Raw genomic sequence first — 23,936 nt, 5'->3', positions numbered from 1 at the left:
GCGGAGCTCGGCCTTCGGCCTTCGCAATTAAGACACTGGAACCATTGTTCTCTGTTCGAGCACTAACCTGCCGAACGCTTCGGGCCTACGGCCCTACGCGGAGCTCGGCCTTCGGCCTTCGCACTCAAGACACTTGAACCATTGTTCTCCGTTCGAGCACTAACCTGCCGGGCGCTTCGGGCCTACGGCCCTACGCGGAGCTCGGCCTTCAGCCTTCGCAATTAAGACACTTGAACCAATGTTCTCTGTTCGAGCACTAACCTGTCGGACGCTTCGGGCCTACGGCCCTACGCGGAGCTCGGCCTTCGGCCTTCACAATTAAGACACTTGAACCATTGTTCTCTATTTGAGCACTAACACTAACCTACCGGACGCTTCGGGCCTTCGGCCCTACGCGGAGCTCGGCCTTCGGCCTTCGCAATCAAGACACTCGAACCATTGCTCTCTGTTCGAACCTGCCGGACGCTTCGGGCCTTCGGCTCTACGCGGAGCTTGGCCTTCGGCCTTCGCAATTAAGACACTTGAACCATTGTTCTCTGTTCGAGCACTAACCTGCCGGACGCTTCGGGCCTACGGCCCTACGCGGAGCTCGGCCTTCGGCCTTCACAATTAAGACACTTGAACCATTGTTCTCTATTTGAGCACTAACACTAACCTGCCGGACGCTTCGGGCCTTCGGCCCTACGCGGAGCTCGGCCTTCGGCCTTCGCAATCAAGACACTTGAACCATTGCTCTCTGTTCGAACCTGCCGGACGCTTCGGGCCTTCGGCTCTACGCGGAGCTTGGCCTTCGGCCTTCGCAATTAAGACACTTGAACCATTGTTCTCTGTTCGAGCACTAACCTGCCGGACGCTTCGGGCCTACGGCCCTACGCGGAGCTCGGCCTTCGGCCTTCACAATTAAGACACTTGAACCATTGTTCTCTATTTGAGCACTAACACTAACCTGCCGGACGCTTCGGGCCTTCGGCCCTACGCGGAGCTCGGCCTTCGGCCTTCGCAATCAAGACACTCGAACCATTGTTCTCTGTTCGAGCACTAACCTGCCGGGCGCTTCGGCCTTCGCAATTAAGACACTTGAACCATTGTTCTTTGTTCGAGCACTAACCTGCCGGACGCTTCGGGCCTTCGGCCCTACGCGGAGTTCGGCCTTCGGCCTTCACAATTAAGACACTTGAACCATTGTTCTCTATTTGAGCACTAACACTAACACTAACCTGCCGGACGCTTCGGGCCTTCGGCCCTACGCGGAGCTCGGCCTTCGGCCTTCGCAATCAAGACACTCGAACCATTGTTCTCTGTTCGAGCACTAACCTGCCGGGCGCTTCGGGCCTACGGCGCTACGCGGAGCTCGGCCTTCGGCCTTCGCAATCAAGACACTTGAACCATTGTTCTCTGTTCGAGCACTAACCTGCCGGACGCTTCGGGCTCTCAACTAAAAACTTAAAAATAAAATTAAGGTAAAAAAGTTTTAAGTTAAACGGTTTTATTTTAATCAGATGTGTACCAAAAACTAGAAAATAAAAATTATTATACTAATCGGAGTTCTATACGTATATGTACTACCTATGTTTCTTTTCTGGGCAGTATTCAAGCAAGACGTGTAGCAAAATGTAGTTTCTCGAGTCTGATTCTAAACGCCACTTTTCGACACTATGTCAGTGGATTAAGTATTAATCGGATTTTTTTCTCAGACTAAGATAAAAACGTGGGGCGTTGGAATAAAAATACGTTGGGAAATATAATACATTCATATATTTGGAAAAGAAATATTAGTAAACATAACTAGAAATCATTATAACACAATTTTACCTTTTTCTACGTCATACCTAGCTCAGAAAGGTCCACATTTCATTGTATATTTTTACTTTTATAGATCTTACTCAACATTTTTAAATACTAACGCCCCACGTTTTTATTTTAGTCTGAGAAAAAAATCCGATTAATACTTAATCCACTGACATAGTGTCGAAAAGTGGCGTTTAGAATCAGACTCGAGAAACTACATTTTGCTACACGTCTTGCTTGAATACTGCCCAGAAAAGAAACATAGGTAGTACATATACGTATAGAACTCCGATTAGTATAATAATTTTTATTTTCTAGTTTTTGGTACACATCTGATTAAAATAAAACCGTTTAACTTAAAACTTTTTTACCTTAATTTTATTCTTTTTATATTTTAAAGGCAATTTATCTATAAAATGTGCTTTGAAATACTAATAATAAATAATTCAAAGACAGGACTTGAGTAATAGTCCCCATGCTGGCGCAGTGCGAATTGGGGACTTCACATACCTTAGAATTTCTTTGCAAATGTATGCAAGTTTCCTCACGATGTTTTTCTTAATCGAAAAGCTAGTGGTAAATATCAAATGATACTACGTACATAAGTTCATAAAAAATCATTGGCACGAGCTAGGATTTGAATCCGTGACCTCCAGATTGAAAATCGGACGTCAAATCCCCTCGGCCAACACAACTTTTCAATATCAAATGCCCCGAATAAAAGTCAACAATATCAACCTCAAACTACACTTAAAAACCGCAGCAGCAAAATAAACCAACACTTAACAGTCTTTACACACTTAACTCAAGTTTCATATAACATTGTTACCCCGCTGTCGTCCCGTGTCGCCCCGACTTTAATATTGTTCGGTTAGCTTGAGGCCAGTTCTGTTTTAACAATATGATACGGTTCTCATCTTTCTTTTTTTCATCAGACACCTCACGTGCACTAATAAGTGCGAGTAAGATGCGTAATAAGACTACACAGCTTATTCGCGCTGATTGGTGCACGCGAAATCCAATAACAGTGGTTTCCTTAGGGATCTCACTCGCACAAGTCGCATAATTATGTGCGTGAGCGTTAGTGCATTAGTTAGGAGTGCATGCCTAATAGTGCCACCAGCGGAATGTTACGGTTTCGACACAGCGTACATTTTTGTATAACGGCGAGTGTTCTGAGGAATTGTTCGGGTTAATTCTAGCCGCTTCTTTCCGCCACCGACCGTATTTTCATATTTATCACTTGAAGGTTGGCAGACCTCAACTGTACGTTTTCCAAAGTATTCCTGCCTGGCACAGCTAAACTATGGAATGAATTGTTCTTCCGCGGTATTTCCGGACCGATACGATCTTTAAATATTCAAGAAAAGAGCATACTCCCAAGTCCTGGCCGCGTAGTCAAGATGCCAATCGCTCACGCTCGACATAAAACTTTTCGTTGTCGAAGCGATAGCGATTGTAACCTTGGCTAGGCCGGCTGGTGCGCGTGAGATGCATAGCAAGCCGTGTCAATCATAACAGCAAGTCGTATCATAACAAGATCAAAATTATAATAATTTGCTCACCAGAATTGATCTCCTTAGCTTACGTAAGTACTCAATCTGAACTAGTTACGGGGTGTATGCGGCGACGCTGTTTTAATATTGGTTTAAGTTCGCTGTTGATGGGTAAATAGGAGTCGCGTGTTTAAAGCAAGATAGTTAAAGTTAGGGCTTGTAAACGGTAGTAGATAACTGGCAAGCTTTTGTTTTTTTTTTATTAGGTATGTTTGCAGCTAACAAGCTTACTTTTAACTTACATAAAAGCCTGTCATGTGAAACTGTTAGTGTCATTTTATACTTGTTCTTAGTAGGTATTGGTAGTTCAAATTATCCATCATTTGTTTTAATCGCGTTTGCAAGTGTTACGAGAGGTTGCAACTTCAAATTTTGCTTGATGGAGTAGTATATTTAGTTTTTCTTCAATTTCAATAACATATAATTTGATTTTCAATTAAAAATGAATCCAGCAAAATTTAATTTAAAATTACACTAAATAAATATACCTCTAAATTGTGCTATTTTCATTATTTAATAAATATGTTCAAACAGGTGTCTTTAATACCCTTTATACAGTGCTACATACTAGTCCTTGTATACCTACTTAGTTAGTTTTGTAAACAGTACCACAAATAAACAACATGCTAGCAACAGGCTTTGCTTGTCAGCGGTCTCGACACCAACTAGTTAGTGTAAGAACCGATAAACACGTGCTCAGACTTGGCACAGTATGTGCTCCTTCAAGCTAGAGCTTTGAAAAACGAGTACAAAGTTTGAAACGTCGACCCGGCTACATTTTTTTGATAAAGATTCTCTACCCGTCTCTAATCGTCTGTTATATTTTTTTTATTATAGCCTTTATTTCGGAGTCTACAGTAAACATTTCTTTTCCTTTATATGTATTCTATCATTTGGGCCTTGGCCACTTTCTGTAGATCCGTTTGTCTCTCGACAAAGGCCTCCTCCAATCTATTCCATTCTTGTCGTTCCATTGCCACTCGAATTGTCTGTTATAAATGTAACCTACGTTTCTTGGGCTATAAACTTATTCGGCTCGGTAGTTCTAATGAACTGGGCACAAAATAAAAAATAGACATCAATAATTATTGTTTGGCCACTTCTGGACAATAAGTGAATCATCTAAACTAAATGGAACAAAACTTATCATTTTCAAGAATAAAATAGTTAGCCAAGTAAGTAGGTACTTATTCACGACTAGCTGCGAGACACTTTTCATAAATATTGAAAATCATTAGAGTTGGTTTTAATTTTGTTGTATTTTTTTTTCGTCATCCGACTATGATTTTTACTTTAAACTTGTATATATATATATATATATATATATATATATATGCTATGTGTATGTATGTATGTTAGTATGTATTTTATGTATTTTATGAGTTGACAATACGTTAGTTTACTTTTTCTAAATATTACTGTACATTAGCAATGCACGTACGAGAACTTTCCAAAGTTGCGAAACTTTCCACATGAGAAATTCTCGGTAACTTCTGAGAATGTTCTCGAGAACGAGAATTTATTTATTTATCGTTGTTTATACCATGAATATTCACGATAGTTTAGGTGTGGTCCTTACCCCCAGAAAATTCCGACTTTTGGTCGTCCGCTTCCGGTCAGAGAAATGTATGACGGCCCGGCCAAACGGTCAGACTTAGGTGGGGGGTGCTCGACCAAATGTCATAGAGGGACCCTGGCAGTTTTTGACGCCGCCATTTTTTTTCAATATGGCCGACTTTTTTTTTACTTTTTTAATTTTGTCCTAGCGCGCTGAAATTTTGGTCACGGAATCTCGGGGTCCCCTAGACACCTATGAAAAATTTTTTTTTGGAAAAATGCTACAATTGTGGGAAAACAGGCTACTTTTATTTTGTATGGCAACTTTTAAACGGTGCGTGATAGGTGGAGGGTGCTCGACCAAATGTCATAGAGGGCCCCGAGACAAAACAATCTGCATTAAAAAAAAAACAAAATGGCCGACTTTTTTTTTAATTTTTTTCAAGTTGGTCCGAGCGCGCTGAGATTTGGCATGGCGGGAGATAGAGGCCTCTAGATAGTCTAGATTCTAATTAAACAAAAAAAAATTTTTGGAAAATATTGTCGAAAGTCGAAATGTTCTCTGATATACAGTGAGAATTTAAGCAACTTATTGGTAAATTTATCACATCAACAAAATAGCCAACTGTAATAGACAATAATATATGCATAAGAACATTTAGTTTTAAGTTATGCCTATTTAAACTTTATTTCAAGTATATTCTCTTGTTTAAACAATAATTTCCATGTTGCAGGAATGTTCTGAGAACATTCTCGAGAACGTTTCCGCTTTTTGGGAATGTTCTGCAATTTGTACATTGCTACTGTACATCCCGTAAGTTTGTCTATCTGACCTGACTGGAGTTTTCCTCTCATCTAATCGAAGGTTAGCTGGAAGAGATCCCTTATAGGGATAAGTTCACCTTTGTACTTCCATTACTGTAATTTATTTTTGTAAACCTGTGTTGTGTACAATAAAGTGATTACTACTACTACTACTACTACTATTTTCTATACGGAACAAGTATAAGTTTTCTTAAATGGTTATCAAAACTTGTTCTATACAATTTAATAAAAATAATTGTTAACTTTTAAACAGCAATTCCTACTGTTATTGTCTATGCGCCAGCATTCCGCCCCGGAGTCGTAACTCACCAACAGCTAGATTAAACTTTTGTTCGCTTATTCTAGCTTATTCTGGTGAAATTTTAATTAGCCGGCCTTTGAGCGTGCGAAGAATACTAGGGACACTACAGTAGTGAGCTTAGTGTGGATGAAGCTTAGTAGACAGTAAGAGAGTAACTCGTTCGTGTACATGTGCCGTGAAAAAAAATATGAATCGCAATAGAATGTTGAAAAGAGTGTACTTATCAGTTAAGACATTTATTTGCAGGTGGTCTTGTCCTACCTACCCTTTTTAATATAAGTTGGAACAGAACAGATAGATTGAATGCTAGTACAATTGATTTTAGTGGAACTGTAAGTCAACTAGGTACGTAATGAATTACAGACAGAAATACAACAGCGGCAAAACGATGCCGCAATAATAAGCCAACAGAAGTAGGTACCTAGGTCAGCTGCAGTTGATATCCGAAATGATCACCTTAACTGTTAAGCGTTTGCTTGTTACGAGTAGGTACATATTTCATTTGTCAAAACACGACATAGTCATACATCATATAACTACATGTAAAACGAGGAAAATCATACAGTCAGCAGCAGAAGTTGCTAAGCGGGCGAGGTGTGCAAAATTACCTTGACACGCTCTTATTCTCTTAAAAATAAAGTCGCGTCAAGATCATTTTGAACACCTGGCCCGCTTAACAACTTCTGCTGCTGACTGTACACATATCGACAGACAGATTACGTCACAGTTGTCAGAGAACCATTTTATCTCTTAATAATGGAAAACTTCTATTTGATATTCAAAGTTAAGTTGCTAAATGACTAAGTCGTTCTAAACGTGGCATTGGCTTAGTACAATTGTAAGCCAGTACCGTGTGAGGACTTAATTTGGAAGCATTTGGCTATTTAGACTCAAAATGCACGAGAACTATTAAAAAGGTCTGTTGCAGAATAATTTTAACATACATATTAAAATTGAAACTTTATGGCAACGTACCTACTTGAATAGTCCATGACGATACAAGTGCGAAAAATATGAAATTCGCACATGTATCGGTACAACATTTTAAAGTATCTAAATATGGCCCTTTAAATTTTCGACATAGTTACGTAATGTGCTAATGCGGTAAAGTAGCACCATATCAACTATAATAGTACATCACGGTCTTCGTCTTCTTCTTCGTTGTTCCCTCATGACTGAGGATCGATGTCCCTCTAATTAAGAGAGAGCCCTTTCCTGGCAGATTGTTGAGAGTCGTTTGGTGATTTTTAGTTCTCTCAGAATGGACTCTTTTGTTCTCATTGGTAGGGTCAAATAAAATGCGAAGCCGAATCAAAATATCAGCGGAGTGATACTCTGACTAAAATTATTATAATTGCACTGTAAATGCTTAGCCACCATGACCCAGGTGACCGTAATCATGGCAACGAATGACAAGAAAATGTGCATTTACCTACAAACAGTAACACATTGAACTGACCAGTAACATACCTTATTTCTTTACAATAAGGTTCATAATTAACAGTCAACTAATATCTACTTCAAGCTCGGGTCACCCAGCCGAGCCTAAGATAACGATGCTATCAAAGTCGGGAGGATGTCAGCCATAAATTCTCCCAATGAGATGTGGAAACTTTTAACCAGAGCAGGCGAGGTAGGGTGACCAAGCGAACTCTTAAGGGCCACTTGCACTTGCTTTTCATTCATTCATTCATTATCTAACCCGGGGTTAACCGGTTAAACCTGTAGTTACCATGGTTACCAGTACAATTTGACACTGGGTTAACGGTTTAGCTGCTTAACCCCGTTTTAGTGGGATGATGCATGTGGGCCTAAGTGTTGTAAAACATAGTACGAGTAAGTACTTAAGATTGAAATCCTGCAAAAACAGAAGGGAAATATCTACTGCACGTGTAACAAAATGTAGATGTGTAAAAAAAGATATATTTTCTTTATCATTCTATCAGATAGCCTTGTGTGTAACATGCCACAACAATTATTATTTCGCAATATTAAATTTTTAATTCTTAGCACACTGCAAGAACAACTATGAAAAGTTAACAGTAGTTTAACATCGCAATTTGGAAGTCCCCATGGACAAATAAAATGCAAGGGTGTTTTAAGTATTAATAGCAATATTGTGTTTTGCTTAGTCACGCAATACCGTCAAATATACTTACCTACTTATGGACAAATTTAGAGTAACGCAAAAAACAGGTTTCATTACCCGCCAGCACCTACAGTAATTAAAAAAAAATAGTAATTAAACCTTCTTCGTTCCTCTGAATTTACACATGAGTGTAGATTTGCATAAAATTTAGCACAGATCCTGTGCATTTTGATTTACTGTGCAGTTAATATTTTGACACATAAGAGATAAGTCACAACGAAAATTGACTCATAAAAGGGCAGAAGTAAAATAAACAGCACCAGCTGCCCCTTATACTAAAATATTACAGACACAAGTTATGAAAACACAGAAGTAAGAACATCCCAACTTATCAGACGTCATATTCCTAGTGCAGTGAAGCGCATAAAACCGCAAGTGCAAATAAAATGAGTTTTCCTATTTGGTGGTCACCCCAGCTCGTAACAGAGAGGTCGATGGCGTCTCGTTTCACGGCAGATAAATCAGTTCGTCGCGTAAAAATGCACTCCTACTTGTACTTACCTCCCCTTCAACGTTACCGCAACCAATATCTTGGTATCTGAGTAAATGTATTTATAGTAAAGTCTCATTTAAGTATACATGCAGTTTGAGAACTTTACTCACATGCGCGTTTCTTAAATTGCAGAATATGGACGTACAACGAATTCAAATAATCCACCAAATACCTACTTGCATGCGAGCCCAAAAAAGTCCATCTTATAGCAAAGGTAGGTATACACCTTAGCTTCGTAAGTAACAAGCAGTCGGTATATTCGACGTTTAAAATCTCGAATATACCGACTGCTTGTTACTTACGAAGCTAAGGTGTGTGGTCTTTGAACTTACTCGTTATACCGATTACTATCTACTTTAAATACTGCTTTAAATGTTGGATTGGAACTAGTGGACATCTAATAATTCAATATTTTTCATAAAGTGAACAAAAAAAATTTTTCATGAAGTAAACTGAAACAATAGTCGACAGGCACAGGCAGAAGTCTGGGCGAGCTCGCTCCATCGTAGGCCACGTCTACGCCTTGGCTAGTCTGTGGCTATGAGTAAGCCCATTCATAATTTAAAAAAAAAGTGCTAATTTCTGATATTTCAGGAATTGTATCTTCAATCAGGTGCCTAACAGCCTCCAACGGCTTCTATACCAACCTCTGAAAACGACAATCGACAATAAATAAATAAATAATGTATGGGAATGATGACATGACTCAGTCGTATGTACAGTCAGCTGCAGATAAGTTTGTATGCAAAGATGCTAAGCGGACTGTACATCCGGATTTCCGGATACATTTTTATATTACGTTTAGCGTTTTTCGATAAACTATTGTTATCTTGGCCTCAGGAAAGAAACCAACATTATCCAACCATCAAAACTACAATTTCTTGGCCTCGCCGCACCGGCGTCCGTTCCATTCGACCGAATCGTTTGATGTCTCACGTGAATAGGAGCCTTAGCTCTAACGCGACGTCCGTTCATGCCTCGGTTGCAACGCGAATGGCGTGCCTTTAAGCTACATTACAGATTTCACAACATCACAAAATGCTGAAAGGAACCTTTAAGTTTTCAAAAGGAGAAACAAGCCAAACATTTTTACGGCATTATCGGTTATATAAAATGTACTAATAGAATAAATGTATGATTTTTACATGAGATGTTCTCATAAATAATAGACACAGATAGTTAGTTTCTACTATATACATGAAACTAAAGAAAAACCAAACATTTGTTATCTAGAAGAATGGAGACGACAAACAACGCTATTAATTGATTCCCGAACATTTCCTCTCATCTTTGCTCATCTAATTATTAGACTTGACCTGTATAACATTAATAATTTATGTATTATAAATAGATTTATATGTTTTGCATGATAGTTTTTAAGTTTTGTACGTATTTTGCATACCATTTATGGTTAAACATGAAATCTACCATCTATCGCATGAACACCGATGTACCTCGTAATGTTTATCGCAAATAGTTAAGATTGTTATTCTTATGCCACAGAGGAAATAGTGTGTGAGTAGACCACAATTAATTCCGCAACACGCCAGTTACTCCGTAAAGATAACATGTGCATCAGCGCCGAAATATCGAAAACTAACCAAAACAAAGAATTACTAACGCGGTAAATAAATGGTATTTAATTGTATGTAGACTATCATTTGCACCTTTTTGTCGCAAAACCGTTACCAATGAGAACAATTTTCACAATTTCTGTACGTCAAGTTATTCTTAATTGAATTTGAACGGCCGAATAGGTCATTAGGGGTTATTCTCAAATAATTATGTACCCTTTCCAAGCAAATTGCCCGCTAAGAGCCTTTAAACTCATTATCTCCCACCTTGCCTTCTTTCCGTTAAATTAAAAAACGTACTTAAAATTTTCGCTGAGGAAGTTTTTTTTTAAATTTTAACTCCTTTAATGATCCTGTTTTTTGGTAATTTTTAATAATTTTAAATATTTGGTAGGTACTTGGAGTGATAAGGTTGCAATTTCTGTATTAATTTCAAATATATGTCAATAATTACACAATTTGTATAACCTGTAATATTAAAATAAACACACCTGAATCAAACTTATCTAAATAGGGTGACTACTACAGTTATTGGCCAGTAATAGTAAATGGCCACTCCTTACAAATCAGAAAGAAAACTTGAAAGAATCAAGCCAATTGAAACGAGTGGCCAATTAGTTACTATAGGTATACTGGCCAATAACTAGGTATAGCAGTCACCCTAGTTAATTCAAAATTTTAAAAGAGCTAAGGTAGTGACGGACTCTTTCCAAAATATATTATTTTGTTCATTAAATGCAAGTACACCTACTTACATATAAATCCCACCAAAAACATAAATGTAAAAAAGGAGAGCCAAGTTCAATACAAAAATTATGCTGGGCTGTGGGGCTCGCCGCAAAAAGAATGGAGATCTAAATGAGTGCCACTGCCAAGTTCTATGCAAAATCCAAATATGTATTTATAGAAACAAAATAATATTATAAACAAGTATTAAACTCTATTTCTTTGCTTTATTGGATACCTATAACAATTGCTGTTATTTTAAAAAATGTGAGATCTTAAAGTAGGTTAGATTTGACTTGGCCAGTTTTCATTACATCAATCATTTTATATATATTGTAATTCTGATAAAATCTGGCCAAGCCAAATCTAACCTACTTTAAGATCTCACCTTCATACCTTTATAACCGTTTGAGCTAGCTTCATGAAATTTGGGCTTCTAGATATCCTTATGGATATAATTAAACACACGTAGTTTTATGTGTTTACGTCAAAGATGTTTTGAGTTATAGAAGGGTCAAAAGTGGCACCAAGTGGTTCGTGTAATATTACACTCGGCGCTGGCTAGCCAGTTCCTTTGCTTGAACTTGGCTTGACACGCTGCCGCGTGTCTAGATAACCAAAGAGGTTTTGAATTGAAATGTTACATAAAATTATGCAAATTTTGCAACTGTAAGCATCAAAAGCTACACAATTACAAATTCATAAATCGCAAAGAACGGAAACAAAACAGATATAAAACCACAAAAGTATCACAAAACACAAAAATGCCATCAAATCTCAAGCCCCTTCTTAAGTCTGAAGAAAATAAAACATAAGTTCGGTTCACAAATACAATCGGCAACAAAATAAAGCGCAACGCGCACTGACATTAAACAGATTTCGCGCTCGTAAAATCTGTAATTTGAATTCCTTAAGACCGAGGGGTTGTCTCCTCTATTACTCATAACAAGGGCCGATGTGTAGTGTGAGCGAGGATATACGAGTACGAAGCGATAAAATTTTGATAGTTTGGGTTGAGAATCGTCGTTATTAGTCCGAATGCTTGACATAATGAAGGCATGACGAGTAAGGGGACTGAGGAAATAGCGGGTGAATAGCAAGTGTCGCCACCCGCCCGCTTCTCCCTCAGTTCATACAGTTCAGTTGAATGGAGTAAGCACTCTACGCTTATTTATTTCTCTATGGTCTACAGTGTGATATCTCAGGCCATGGTCTGCACGTACCGTAAAATGGGCTGAGTAGGGTCAAAACTGAAATGCAAACCTCGATAACATTTTACTTTTACATATGAAAATTGAATGGTGTATATAATAAGTGTTCCGGCCGTTTGTATTTTAGTTTTTATTTTATTTTGGGTAGTTCCATTTCATAACTTTGACGATAAAGAGGAAAACCCACCTCACCCCGCAGTGCCTCATATTTGGGGTGAGAGGGGTTTTCATAAAAAGGTGATTTTGGAAGATTGTTGGATCGATTTTTTTTTATTATGCGTATTACTACAGCTCCGTTTTAAATTGGAATACATTATTTTTGTAGCAGTAGCCTTAAAATCCCTTTTCACCCCCCTCTCAAACCTTCTCTCCCCATTCATAACCCACCTCTCCCCGCGAAACCTACTCACCCCGTTTTACGGTATGCGATATTGGCGGGGCGTCGAGCAGCAAAATCAAGGCCGTTCTTACTAAACTTGGTCGAGCGCGAATGTACGAATGGTCTTGATTTTCCACTCGACGCTCCGCCATGCGCGTGCGTCTAGGCCACGGCTTTATGCTTAGTAGACAAAATATAGCTTCAACAGTGGACAGCCGCCCTGCTCGTAACCCTGCATAATCCCGGGGGCGATAGTAAGGATATGGCCAGGGAATTTTATTTATTACGACGTCAAAGGCGTCCGTTGGAAGTAATGCTCAACATAAAACTCGTTTTAACCCGCGCCGTTCGTGGTTCGATTCAATTATTGCATTTTTATATGATTTAATACATTATTTAAAGATTTTAAAACAAATTTCTTGTTTTTTAATATTACGGATCGGTTGCACCAATCATAATCGACGAACGTAACTTATAACAGTTAACATTCCATTCGATAATAATATTCCCTGAGGCCAATTCGAACGAACATTTTTACATCAACTTGATATTGTGAACACCTTGGCCGCTCCAATATATTTGATAGCGACTGTACTTGTAGGTCCAAGACTAATTTTTAAATCCATTTCTGGCTCCTGATTTACGTAGCTTTGTTATTATAACTGAAATTCGTTTGATTCGATAAAAATGTTTTATTCGCTGAGTAAGACTGTAGTTATTTGAAGTTTATTGCGAAGTACCTACCCTAGGAACAATTTAAATAATTTAGTTTGTGTTTTTTTTTCTACTAGACACACCACTATTTTGGTTTATAACAAACTACCTAGTAAAATTTAAAACATAAGTAACAATATAACAAAACTTAAACAAACTAAGAAGATTAGACAAAAGCAACATTGGTTACCTATTCTTTTTTTATGTTTGGTCATTTAGACGAATTTAACTTTGTGAAATTATACGCAGAGCCGCACTGCAGTCCCTATAATTTATAGCTATCACCCAACCTTTAATTGTAACACAATATGTATAGATGTAATTGCAGCCAGACACATTTCTCAAGCATAACAAGGTAATGTATAATTCAGGGGGAGCTCGGGCTATAAATAACGGGAACAAATTAAAAAGTCCGAGCGACGGGGGGAATCCCCGCGGCGTACGTACGGGAATAGTTTTGATAATATAATCCTATTATAAAAGCTGTGTACATGATTTAATACTTATTATAATGTCACAATAATAATGAAACTAAAATTTTACCCCTGAAACATATTTTTTTATTTTTTGCAAAACACAAGGAAATTAATCGATTATCAAAAGATACGTTCATTCAGACGTATTATTAGATCCAATATTTAATAAATCTTAAATAAAGTAAATAAAAAATACTATACGATAATTTTACACAGATCGACGCAGTCCTACAGTAAACCCAATAAGGCTTATGTTGAGGGTACTAGACATAGACAACGATATATTTAATATACATATACGTGGATTTGAACCCGGGCACTTCTACGTCGTAGGCAGGGTAACTACTGACTGAGGTATGAAGCCGTTAATCCAAATAAAACGCGTATTTACATTTCCGTGTCCTTCAAACATTAAACAGTCGTTTAAAACACGATCCCAAGACACCTTCGCTGCGGCAATTAGTGTAACTCGTAATTAACCATACTTTGTATCGGGTCTTTCGGCCCGGTGCCGCAGTGAGCGTGTTAAACTGTCGACTCTATTAGCTAATCAAGGCCTTATCACACCGGAAACGTTTAACAGACGTACAGAACTAACGCACGTTAACTACAAAACGCTAACAACACCATTCAAAAACTGGGATTGAAAATACACACAGGTTTGGTCTAAGTGACAAGACATAAGCGACAAGGTCAATATGGTACGTGTGGCTGCGGAGTAAGTGTAACCGGCCTTCATAACAGGGCCTATTTACATATTGATTAGTGTTTAAAGCGAGTAGGTACCTACATTATGTTTGTCACTAAATGTAAGTAGCAAATGTATGAAAGCTTATCCCGCAGCTTCACTTACCCGTATGACCTTAATAAATGCGAAGGTTTTTGAGGATTTATATTAACTAAATAATTAGTATAATGTATAACTAACTAATTGTTTCCTTATTAAATAAAAATAAATACGTAGAAAGACACTGCTTAAACTTACACTAAAAACTTATGCCCGCGACTACGTTTTCGCGGAATGGTGACGATGATTGGTAAAAACTATCATATATGTTCTTCCCCTGGCCACAAACTATCATTAGGTAACTACCTATATTCATCTAAACCGGTTCAATACTCATAAGCGTGAAGTGGTAACAGACAGACAGATTTACTTTCGCATTTCTAATATTAGTAGTGATCACAAACCGCTTCAGCCCCTAATACGAGCCACACCCCACAACACGGCATATTTATCTACCCCCAATCTACGGCTGACACTTAATGCTAAATGGTGAACTGCGCACGGAAATTGCGCAAATATGGACGCAATCAAAAAGCTCGTTAAAGTCGTCATGTTTGTTAAAGCTTTGTTTGATAATCGGAACAGATTGGACTGCTGTTTGACAAGGTTCTAACGTTTGTCAACCTTTTACTTTGGTCAATTTAACCTTTTATAGGTTTTGTACCTGAATACTGAGAGAAAAGTACAACAAAAATACACTTAGAATTACAAAAATAAACTTAATCCGGGGACAAGGAGAGTTAACTAATAGGAACAAATTGACTTTTGCAATTTCTATTAGTTCTTGAAATTTCTATTATCTGTTTGTTGAAATTATATTTGGGATTATTGAGCTGTTTGTAGAAATAAATAAACTTTACAGAAATAGTGAAACGTCCATAATTATTACTAAAACTTCATTTTTTCCCCCAGTACAGAACTGTTTTTTAATTCCTGGTGATGATTTTTCTCTCAGTGTACCGAAGAAGGCCCATACTTAGTTATTTTTATTTTTATTATGTTTAATATTCATGAACTTGCAATTTTGTCAGTGGTACTAGCGAACATGGACGCAAAATCTGAACCGATTCACACGTATAAAAGTATGAAATTTGAAAGCAGGCAAGCTTAAGAACCGGGCCTTCTTTGGCGTAAGTACCTTACTGGCTAATGAATATTTTATAAGTATAATCTGGTGAATCCATCGGTAGAAAGTAAACAATAAATCTACTGGAAAAGCAATGATGTGTCTGCTATTGTTACCTGTCTATATTAGAAATTAGTAAATTAAGTGTCGCTTTACTTTATCGCTTTACAAGTGCTCATAACCGTACACTGGGCCGGTTCGGATTATGAAATAGACATCTATTAGATATCTTTTAGATATCACCAATATACGATAACGATATGTTTCTAACCTGTCAAATTTGACATTTGCGCGATTCTGGAGATACTCTTGAACGATTTCCACAGGATATGACTTATTGTTAGAGATCCAATTCACATCTAATAGATATCTTACTCTATCTAACGTAAAAGTGACAATGGTTGCCCGAATTGCGCTGCAAAAGAGAACTAGTTGACATCTAAACTATAACGTATCTAGAATGGATCTTGTACAGTCGCCATCAGATATATCGGAGCGGCCAAGGTGCCCACAAATATCTGAACACGCCTCTATTGTCAAGGCGTTAGGGTGCGTGTTCAGATATTTTGAGACTGTACGTGTCGTCTCTTGTGAATATCTTGAAGTTCAAATACGGCAGACTGTCATGTACTAACCGTACACAGCATAAATTATGATATATTTTAGCTCTCACTACCTTGACAGTGGTCAAATTGTGGCACTGGACAGAAGCCAATTGTTTCACGAAACAGAATTGTGCTTTTTATAAGCCTATAGGTTAAAGAAGAGATTATCCATCAGAAGTGTCATATAAAATGACCATTGTGTAAACTTTAAGTACCTACAGAATTGCCTTAATAACGCATTAAAAATTAGGCAACATAAAAGTAAATTCGAGTGTGGTCGTGCGACATTATTTATATCCGATGTTATCGCCATAATTGCCTCGTGAATGACTTGCTTATTTTTACCTTTTTTGTACTGTTCACTGGAGTTTGAGGTTTATTAATTTAGAGTTAGGAAGTTGATATATTAATTAACTGGTTTTTCGTTTGTGAGTTTTTTAAATGAAAATTATTATTTTCTTGTTTGTTTGCCATGAAAAATTAGAGCTTAGTCACGGTCCATTTTATACTTAGTTTTAAGGAAAAAAATAATTATCATTCAACCCAATCTTAATAAAAATAAACGTACAAATATAACAAAAATTATAAAACATTTACTTGATACCTTTTCAGATGATTAGTTTCAGTTTCTATAAAATAATTAACTAGCATTTTTTCATATTTAAATTATTATGATTAAGGTTTACTTTGACTTTCACGACAATACTAATAACATTTATAATTAAAACTTACCTGCGGCTGGTGAGAGTTTCGTCACAACGCCCCATCTTGATTTCCACTGCAACAAATAAACAATGAATTAATATTATAACCATAGTAGTCAGTCATCATTTACTACGAGTATTGATTGCAGATGACATAAGGGCCCCCCCACATCTGGCGTCTTTCGAGCGTCGGCGTCTACAATTCTATGGCCGACGTCGACGCAACGTCGACGCAGCGTCGACGCAACTGCGCAGGGTCGTCATTTTCCATAGCGCTGGACCGACGCCGACAGACGCCGACGCTCGAAAGACGCCAGATGTGGGGGGGCCCTAACGCGCCAAAAGTACTTTTCCAAATATACATATCCCTACATTTCGCGTTCCAAAGTAGGTATCTGTTACTGACTCCATATACTTAGATATAACAAATAGACTGTTCTATATATAGAGACAAAGACATGTATATTTCTTTTCGTTAAGTTATCAGATATAAATGGTAGAGATTTTTTACGCACACGCTTACAACACAGTCATAAAACATGTAGCAAACTTATTATTAAGGGATATCTTCCAGCTTTCAAAATTAACCTTAGCTTACCATTTACAGTAAAGAATTAAAAACTTAATTTCACCACAGATATATCTTAAAATAGAATAGGTGTCTAAGTGTAGTGTCTAAAACGGAGAATAATCGTGTAAAGACACGATGTTATTAGCTAACACTTGGTATTCTCGAAACCTCGCTACAGGTACACCAGCATAAGTTTATCTCTGCGTCAAGGTTCACAATCAGAACACGTTTTTATCAAACTTCTTACAGCATTTAAATATTCAAGATACAAGAATCAAACGGTATTAAAATTCAAAGTATTTTACATTGGCGGAAAAGTATTTTAAACCGGATTTAATTATTGCTGGTTACACTGATTTCTATGGCCCCAACGCGAAAATCGATAATCAATATATCGTTAGCTGCCTTTGTACAACTCTATTATACAAGAGCGATCGACTGGCAAATAACGAAATTTTGATTCTCTGGTTTCAGTTCATCGTCCGTATTCGAACAATCTGTTAGCGGTAAAAGTGACGTTTATGCTTGCAGAAATATCACTTTTGACACTGACAACTGTCATGACAGATCGGTATCGTATCCCTGTGACATCTTATAAGCATTGTTCGAATACGGCCGTGAGACTGGAGCATGCGAACATTTGTGAATAGCCAAGATGGCGGCGATAGCGGGCGCGTGTTCGGGAGCGGTAAAATGCACGGTTTTATTGCACTGCGCCCTGTCGGCGATTTGTCTGTGCCGACTAGGTAACTAACTACCTAAATAAATTTAACCTTAACTAGCTTTCATATTTCATATAATTTAATAAACTTGCTAAACCAACTGTTTAATTTATTGATACCTTTCATGCAGTGCAGTCGCTGCATAGTTGAATTTTACCTAGAAGCCAATACGAATACATTTGTTATCAAAATGACTAAATTATGTCCTTTAGTCATCATTTGCGCATGCAACTCTCTCGTACTTGACCGTATATAAGTATATTGTTGACGTATTGTTATTATTTTTGCTTGTATATAAATTCAATGTTGACGTGTAAAAGTGCCCTTGTGGCCTACTTGCTGAATAAATGTTAAAGTTTGAAGTAGTTATTGGCGCGAGGCAGTCGCACAGGCGATTGTAGTCGTAATTACATCGTCCCTTTATTACAGGAAATTCTGCCGAATTGTTATAAGCCTGACAACAAAACAATCGGGGCCCTTTTTAGTGAAGCGTGAACTTGGGTCGAGTGTCCCGATTAAAAAACCCCTCTGTCCAGGACAGCAGGGATCAAAGAACGTCGAACGTTTTCTAAAGAAAAGAGAAGTAAAAAAATACACAGGAAATTACCTTTATTAGTATAGTTATTTTTTTTGTACAGTCGACGTGGAGAATATGTTTACATTTCTCGCATTATTACAAAGGCAAAAGGTGCAAAAGTGTATAGATATCTTTGTCGTCGACTGTATTAAGCAAAAAACGTCAGCAAGCGACGCTATTAAGCTTAGAAATTAATTAAAAGTGAAAACAGTCACTATCTTGGTTGAGAGTTGAACTAACGACACTGGATCACTAGCCCATGCTCTGCCAACTGAACTGCCGACCGAGACTACACCCGTGGACTATAGGGACTGTAATGATGTAGTGTTGTGAGTTCAAGTCTCACCCGAGATACTTGAGCGTATTTTTGCGATGTCACTAACTTGATCATATACCGAGCCGTCTACAAACAAACCCGAATATACTCACTGCAATTTCGTACAAAGTACCATAGTTTCGAACCTGCACCATAACTTATCCCTGCAGCAAAACTTCTTAAAACAGCACCAAGTAAAACCATTAAAATCACAGCCAAGTCTCACTTAATCTCAGTTGGCACTACAAACAGTCTCGAAAACATTACCCACCCTTCTGAGGCAGTCGGGTAATTAAAGACAAACATGAGCCAAGTGGCTGAGATGTTATGTTGCCAGCGGTTAATACATACTCGTACTACATAGTTTTCATAGTATACACTGTATACAGGATAACTTTTTTCTCGTACCTAAATCATTATTCCGGTTTCACTGAAAGAAATGTTTGTTTCTTTCAACCAAATACTTACGTCATTTTTGACACTGACAGATGAGTATCATATCGGCAACAGTATGGATATGATGGTCGTATTTTTCTACGTGACAGCGTGATAAAACGGTGTCCGTCTCTTTCTATCCCGCAGAGTTAAAAAGTGACAGTTGTTTTATCACGTGGATAAATGTGGATAAAGCGATCCATAATAGGCTTGCGATCTAATACATTAATATGTATTAGATTTGTTGCTGTCTGTAGCTAATGCTAAAACTAGAATTAGCCTATTAATCATTTCTTAGTTTTTTAAGGTCTTAAAACTACTATCTAGTGGTCGCATAAAAAGAGTCAAGATACGATATTAGAATATGGGGTGTTTTATTTAGACAGAAAAATATTTATCTATCTAACTAAAAACGATTTGTGGTCCATAGATCACTACAAAGGCTCAGTGGGAATCTAAACTATACAAAAATCACAAAATTGTGCTCAGTGCACTTTTATCCCTAGTGCGAATACTATTGATGGACTATTTCCTCGCAAACTATAAATAAACACGACAACATAATAAATTGATACCTTACTTCACACTTCACTGGAAGGGGTAACAACCAGTCATTTCAATATTAACCTTATCTTAATACAACAGGGTTCATTCTAGCTTGATCCATTTTGTTTTGTTCATCGCGTCATGCTAGTACAATAAGTATATTGTATACAGTTCATTAGGTCTCTATATTGTGGTTTAGATGAAGGTTTAAAAATGGAGTTGGTAGTCAAATCTTTTGTGAATTCTGATTTTATAGGAGGCTGTATGTGTGAGTAAGCGTAGGAATGTGTAAAAATAGTGGTGGCATTTTATGTTTGTGTAAAGATTTTTGATGCAGTTTTGGATTTCGGAAGTATGACTGAATGTTTTGATGGGTAGGGATAGATTTCCCTGGAATTTCTTAACGGATTATGGATCAAGTTAGGTAACAAAGGTAATTGTTTACGCAGTGGCAAACGTGACACACGCACGAGGTTTGGTGCAGTTAGTTCAGTACTTTCTCTGAAGGCAGCTGGCTGAGCACTGAGCGGCAGGCTGTGCGCGCCAGAGATCGCGAATATCATTTTTATTTACATCTCTCTTGTTATAATTTTTATTGCTATCGGTATTTTTAACAACAAAACATCAATGGGTTCGATCAAAAAGAACATTAGACATTTTTAGAAGCAATTTTCGTGTTATTAGCTTGTGTGCAAAAATAGTTACTTACACGTTTTTAATGATGCGTTTTAGACGTACTTATATTCGTGTTTTTTTAAATCGAGCGATAGTTGTTTGATCCTGACTTTTTATATGGATAAATTGCTATTCATTTTATTGGAAATATGATTTAAAAAGTGGTTTTCCATATATTCTTGTTTTTTGAAAAGCAGCTAGCAGGCTGAGCCTACTTGCACCTGAAATTCCTAACGCGTCTACCAAAATCATTAACTTTTCAATATAAACATATTTTCCCATGTTACAGAAAATACGTGGGAGTTTTAATAGCATACAATTTATGATCACATAAATATAGCGTCGTGAGAGCGGATATTGAATTTTCACATCGAGGATAAATAAACATGCCCATAGTTACGGAAAAAAATGCTTTTTAAAAGCCTTTATTTTTTTAAGTAGATATTTGTATAGGCTTTGAAATGTAATATTAATGAACCAAATAATAATATAAATTCATGAACCGAATAGTCTCTCGTCCGTTGGAGTCCCCTGATAGTTCCAAAGCCTGTCGTATGTACAGCGAGCTGTTAAAGTGGCTATGCACTTTTGCAGCTGTGTGTACAATGGACATAGTGATTTTTACTTATAATCAGTTTTTTTTGTCGAGATATTGTATGTAGATATTCTCGCGACCATATCTAATAAAATAAAACATAAATCATAAAAACCACAATTTAAACCAAAACAATCATCTAAAAATTCAAAACTTCTCAAAAAAAGTATCAAAACAGTATACTTAAAACCATTACAAAAATGCTCAAAACAGCCACCGCACAACAAAGGAGTTCTCAAAGTTTCCAACAATGACCGCCATCATTATTCAGTGGCTGTCAAAAAAAGGCGACTGTCAAAAATCACAATAGGATGCTGTTGACACCGCAGATAGCGCGAACAACGGGCCCGCATCGAAGATGCCGTGGTTTGGTCCGTTTGAGGGTGTTTGCGGTTTACACTGGATTATTCGGCGTTCTCTTCTTTTTAGGCATATTTTTCATACTTATGTACACATGATTTACAAAATGTAATTTATAATGAAAACAACCGATAAACTAAAACAAAACAGTATTTTGGCTTCCCTGTATTTGATGGTACAAGATCTATGTTTTAAGAGCATAATATCAACGTGCAATTTAACGAAAGATATTTAAAAAAGGAGGCCGCTACGTACTGTATTTTGTATTTAAGTATCTTTTGAATACATCAAACTAGTAAAGTTTCATGTTGCTGGATTCGTCGATCTATGTACTCAAAACAATAACGGCCGTTTTAACTTTAAACGCATAGATTGACGAATCCAGCAACATAAAAAGACACTTAAATTCAAAATACAGTACGTAGCGGCCCCCTTTTTTAAAATATCTTTCGTTAAATTTAAATAATCACGATTATTTAGCAGTAAGGCTAGTGTGCACGTTGATAGGCTCTTAATTATTTGCTCATGTTACACGAGACACCCTCTATAACAGTTTTACAGCGCTGTAAAACTGTTATTTTTTTACAGCGCTCTTACTGCCGTATTCGAACTTCAAGTTATTCACAAGAGACGACACGTACTAGATCCATTCTACATACGTTATAGTTTAGATATCAACTAGTTCTCTTTTGCAGTATAGTGCAATTCGGCAACCAATGTCACTTTTACGTTAGATAGAGTAAGATATCTATTAGATGTGAATTGGATCTCTAAGTCATATCCTGTGGAAATCGTTCAAGAGTATCTCCAGAATCGCGCAAATGTCAAATTTGACAGGTTAGATCTTAAACATATCGTTATCGTATCTTGGAGATATCTAAGAGATATCTAATAGATGTCTATTTCAAAATCCGAATCTGGCCCTTACTGATGTTCTCGTAACAAAGTACCCACGATTCTGTTCATAACTCGTTGTTAGACCACCATTATTACTTGCTGTTTTTGTTCCCTCCTATTTCTCTATTTGCTGTAATGTTATTTTATCGTAAAATGGTTTTTTACGAGTTATAATTGAATGTTTAATAAGCTATTTTTTTATTTTAAGAGTGGCGGGAGTGTGCATCGGATGGAACCAAATGGCGAGAAAGAGAGGAGGCCTTTGCCCAGCAGCGGGACACTCTTTTAGACTAAAAGAAAAATATTAGCTTCTCCCATAATGCAATCTATAAAATTCATCTCTTATATTTAACCTAGTTTGATTGGATCATTAATCATAATGTTTACATACTTAATGTAATTAGATCCGATATTAAGATGAGTAATGATCAAACCAAACTCGTTCAGAAATTACAATGAAAATTATTTTCACAATTAGCATTATATTCTTGTATCTACAGTAATAGAGTTAGACCAAGATAAGTCTGCAACGATTTTGATAGTACACGCAGTGCAAGTGTTATTTTAAACATCTCAATCTTCTATGAAATTATGACGTATAAATAACACTTGCACTGTTCGCAGACTTATCTTAGTGTAACTTTATCGCAATCTTTTGCAGTGAATTATGAAAGAGATGCTAATGACTAGTTGTAATACTTTAATTTAACAACGTTTACCTATTTCAAAACCTGCAGGGCTAAGATGGTCGGCTCTTTATCATTTGTCACTATGCCTGTCACGTTCTAACAAATATAAAGACGAAAGTGACGCATGGAAAGACAGGTGAAAAAAATGCGACCATAATACCACTTCTGAAGCCAATATCAAAAAGAATAGATAGTATAGAGGGGTCCTGTCATTATAAATTTTGTAGTCACAGTACATTTACTGCCATCTATCGACACACGACTAAAACTCAAAATGAAAACGTATAAAATTATCAAAAAAATGGATATAATTATATGGATAAATGATTTTATTTTTATATATTAAAAGTGTTAAAATATGAAACGGTGTCGTCACGCCATCTAGTCGTGCATAGGCTAAAGGTGTGTACGGCATCTATCCGAGAATGACTTTTTCTTGATTGCCGAGGCACGTTTTTTCCTCAGACTATATACATCTTATACGAAGTTACATATGTCTTTGCCAATATGCATTACAAAAATGTGTCGGAAATAATATTGGCCTAATTCATTTTAAATTCACTCGGAACACAGTAACATCGC

The 23,936-nt window shown here is 37.1% G+C and overlaps 1 protein-coding gene across 1 annotated transcript in view; it reads right to left on the bottom strand.

Moving 5' to 3' along the window:
• LOC134672660 (uncharacterized) overlaps positions 1 to 23,936 on the bottom strand; it is a 538,774-nt gene that overhangs the window by 315,168 nt on the left and 199,670 nt on the right. Inside the window, exon 3 of the mRNA XM_063530618.1 lies at positions 17,000 to 17,045. Coding sequence (XP_063386688.1) covers positions 17,000 to 17,045 — 46 coding nt within the window. The remainder of the gene's footprint in view (positions 1 to 16,999; positions 17,046 to 23,936) is intronic.

The sequence above is a fragment of the Cydia fagiglandana genome, chromosome 17, assembly GCF_963556715.1.
Source record: "Cydia fagiglandana chromosome 17, ilCydFagi1.1, whole genome shotgun sequence".
NCBI lineage: Eukaryota > Metazoa > Arthropoda > Insecta > Lepidoptera > Tortricidae > Cydia > Cydia fagiglandana.
Note: the sequence above shows the minus strand (reverse complement) of the source record. Positions and strands in the feature narration are given on the sequence as shown.